Source organism: Anguilla anguilla, chromosome 9 (assembly GCF_013347855.1).
Source record: "Anguilla anguilla isolate fAngAng1 chromosome 9, fAngAng1.pri, whole genome shotgun sequence".
NCBI classification, from domain to species: Eukaryota; Metazoa; Chordata; class Actinopteri; order Anguilliformes; family Anguillidae; genus Anguilla; species Anguilla anguilla.
The window spans coordinates 2,487,949-2,489,925 of NC_049209.1; the positions used below are offsets into that span (position 1 = coordinate 2,487,949).

Here is a 1,977-nt window from a genome sequence, read left to right on the forward strand (position 1 = left end):
AATCTGCACGCCTTATCGCTCACATTCAACTTTGCGCGTAATTTACGCGAGGACATATCACATGCAACAGCAGCAATCTGATCGAGAAAAAAAAAAAAAAAAAAAAAAAAACACAGACACACACACCCCTCAGCAATGCCATCGACTGCCTCTTTCCAGCAAGCTTCGTCCCCCCTCCCACCCCCGAAACGGTGCACACTTCGGATGAATTCGGTTTCATTCATTTGACATCCTTGCACTCAAGATTTCACACATAAGTGGTTATTTACCAATATGACTGTTTGACGCGAAGGGAAAAGTACGACGGACCAAGCTAGCGAGCCGTCGAGTCTGGCACAAGTTTGATATAACTTAGCTAGCAAGCTAGCTCACTTCCTGTCAGCAGAACCACCAACTGAACAGTATTAGCAGGCTAGCTAGGTAGCTAATACGTTGCCAAGACGTTCAAATATGATCCAGGGGACCCTCGCTATCTGTCCTGATGCATGAATGCTTTCGTGTTTACCATAATTGCATGCACCACACCGCCACATTCTCGATGGCTTCAAATAATGCACGTCCATCGCAACAATGTTTGCCTATTTATGAAAAAGTTGGTCTGAAGTGTCATTCCTTTCTACGTTATCTACCAAAAACATCTGACCTACATGCGCCAGTTAGCTTCAAATCTCACGATTCCTTACTGAAAGTCCACTCTTGGCAGTTTTGGAGGAGGGAAATTAACAGCAAGAAAACGTACCTTTTTACCTTGCTTGCAGGCTTCTTCAGGAGGTAAACTGTCCTCGGTGCTGGAGGATGGACGATGCTGCGATATTAGGAGATCATTGGTAACCACTGACATTTAGAGATAATTCTAGTATTGGTAGGTAGCCTGCTACAGCTAAATTAGCATTCCACGTTGGTAGCAAGTGACAGTGTTAGCTAGCTTGCTAACGTTAGATGCTCCTTTAAGTCGAAATAAAAAGTAGCAAGAAGCTAACTATTTCCACGCTATTCCACATTAGCTAAATCCCATCCAAGAGCGCAACATATTATGCAACAAAACTGCGATGGCCGCCTACGCAGTTCTTAATTGTACAAACTTAATCTTTTTTAGACTTTGTAGCGATATCATCCGAAATCCAAATTATCTAACCAGTTAGCGAGCATCCACAGCGGGCTAACTATGATATAAGGCTAGCTAGCCAACTAGCTAGTTAGCTAAATTTGCTAAAACCATGTCGCATTTTCGGTAAGAATCCAGGTCCAGGGGTGGCATCCGTCAGTTTATGATTAATAGCCAGATTGTCTTTTTTTCTTCAATTCCCGTAAAAAAAACCGAAAGGTTGAAATTGCAGTATAGGACTCAGGCAAGGTTTGCTAGCCAGCTAACGTTAGTTTCGCAATGCTCTGCCATAAAAACATTTCTACCCTCTCGTGGTCGCTCGCACGCTCCCTCTCGCGCCTGCTCGTGCTCTCCCTGCTGCTCGCGCTCTCCCTCCTGTCTGATTGCACAGGCGTATACTGGGTCTTGCAACCTTACAAAAAATAAGCTCACACTTAAAAAAAATCTTTTGGCGCCATATTAATGACGTACTTTAAATTTGCCATTTCCAAATGGCGTCTCGCACGAAATTGCAAATGCACTCTTCACACAATAACAATATCAAAAAGAACGACAGCTGTTTTTCTTTCACCTGTCAAGTTTCTTGGGAAAGTGATAGCAACCATTAAGATAACGTCAGCGGCATGTTGAGTCAGAAGATGGGCGGTTCGTGGCATTACCGTCCATTTTATTGGTGTCATAGAGAGGAAGACCGCAGGGGGGAAAAAGATCATTAATGGTTACTGTTTCGCTTACAAAATATAACTTTTGTTGCGTGATCAAATGTATAATAATTAAGAGGTAACCTTGCAATGCAAATTACTTTTGAAACTCTGGTTTTGCAGGTTGGAAAGTACAGCCTTTTTTATTTGAGAAGCTTTGAATGAAAAATA

The 1,977-nt window shown here is 42.6% G+C and overlaps 1 protein-coding gene across 1 annotated transcript in view; it reads right to left on the bottom strand.

Moving 5' to 3' along the window:
* jade2 (jade family PHD finger 2) overlaps positions 1-1,645 on the bottom strand; it is a 62,178-nt gene extending 60,533 nt beyond the window's left edge. Inside the window, exon 1 of the mRNA XM_035433215.1 lies at positions 740-1,645. Within this exon, the coding sequence (XP_035289106.1) occupies positions 740-841 (102 nt within the window). The 5' untranslated portion in view covers positions 842-1,645. The remainder of the gene's footprint in view (positions 1-739) is intronic.
* Positions 1,646-1,977: the final 332 nt, after the last annotated feature.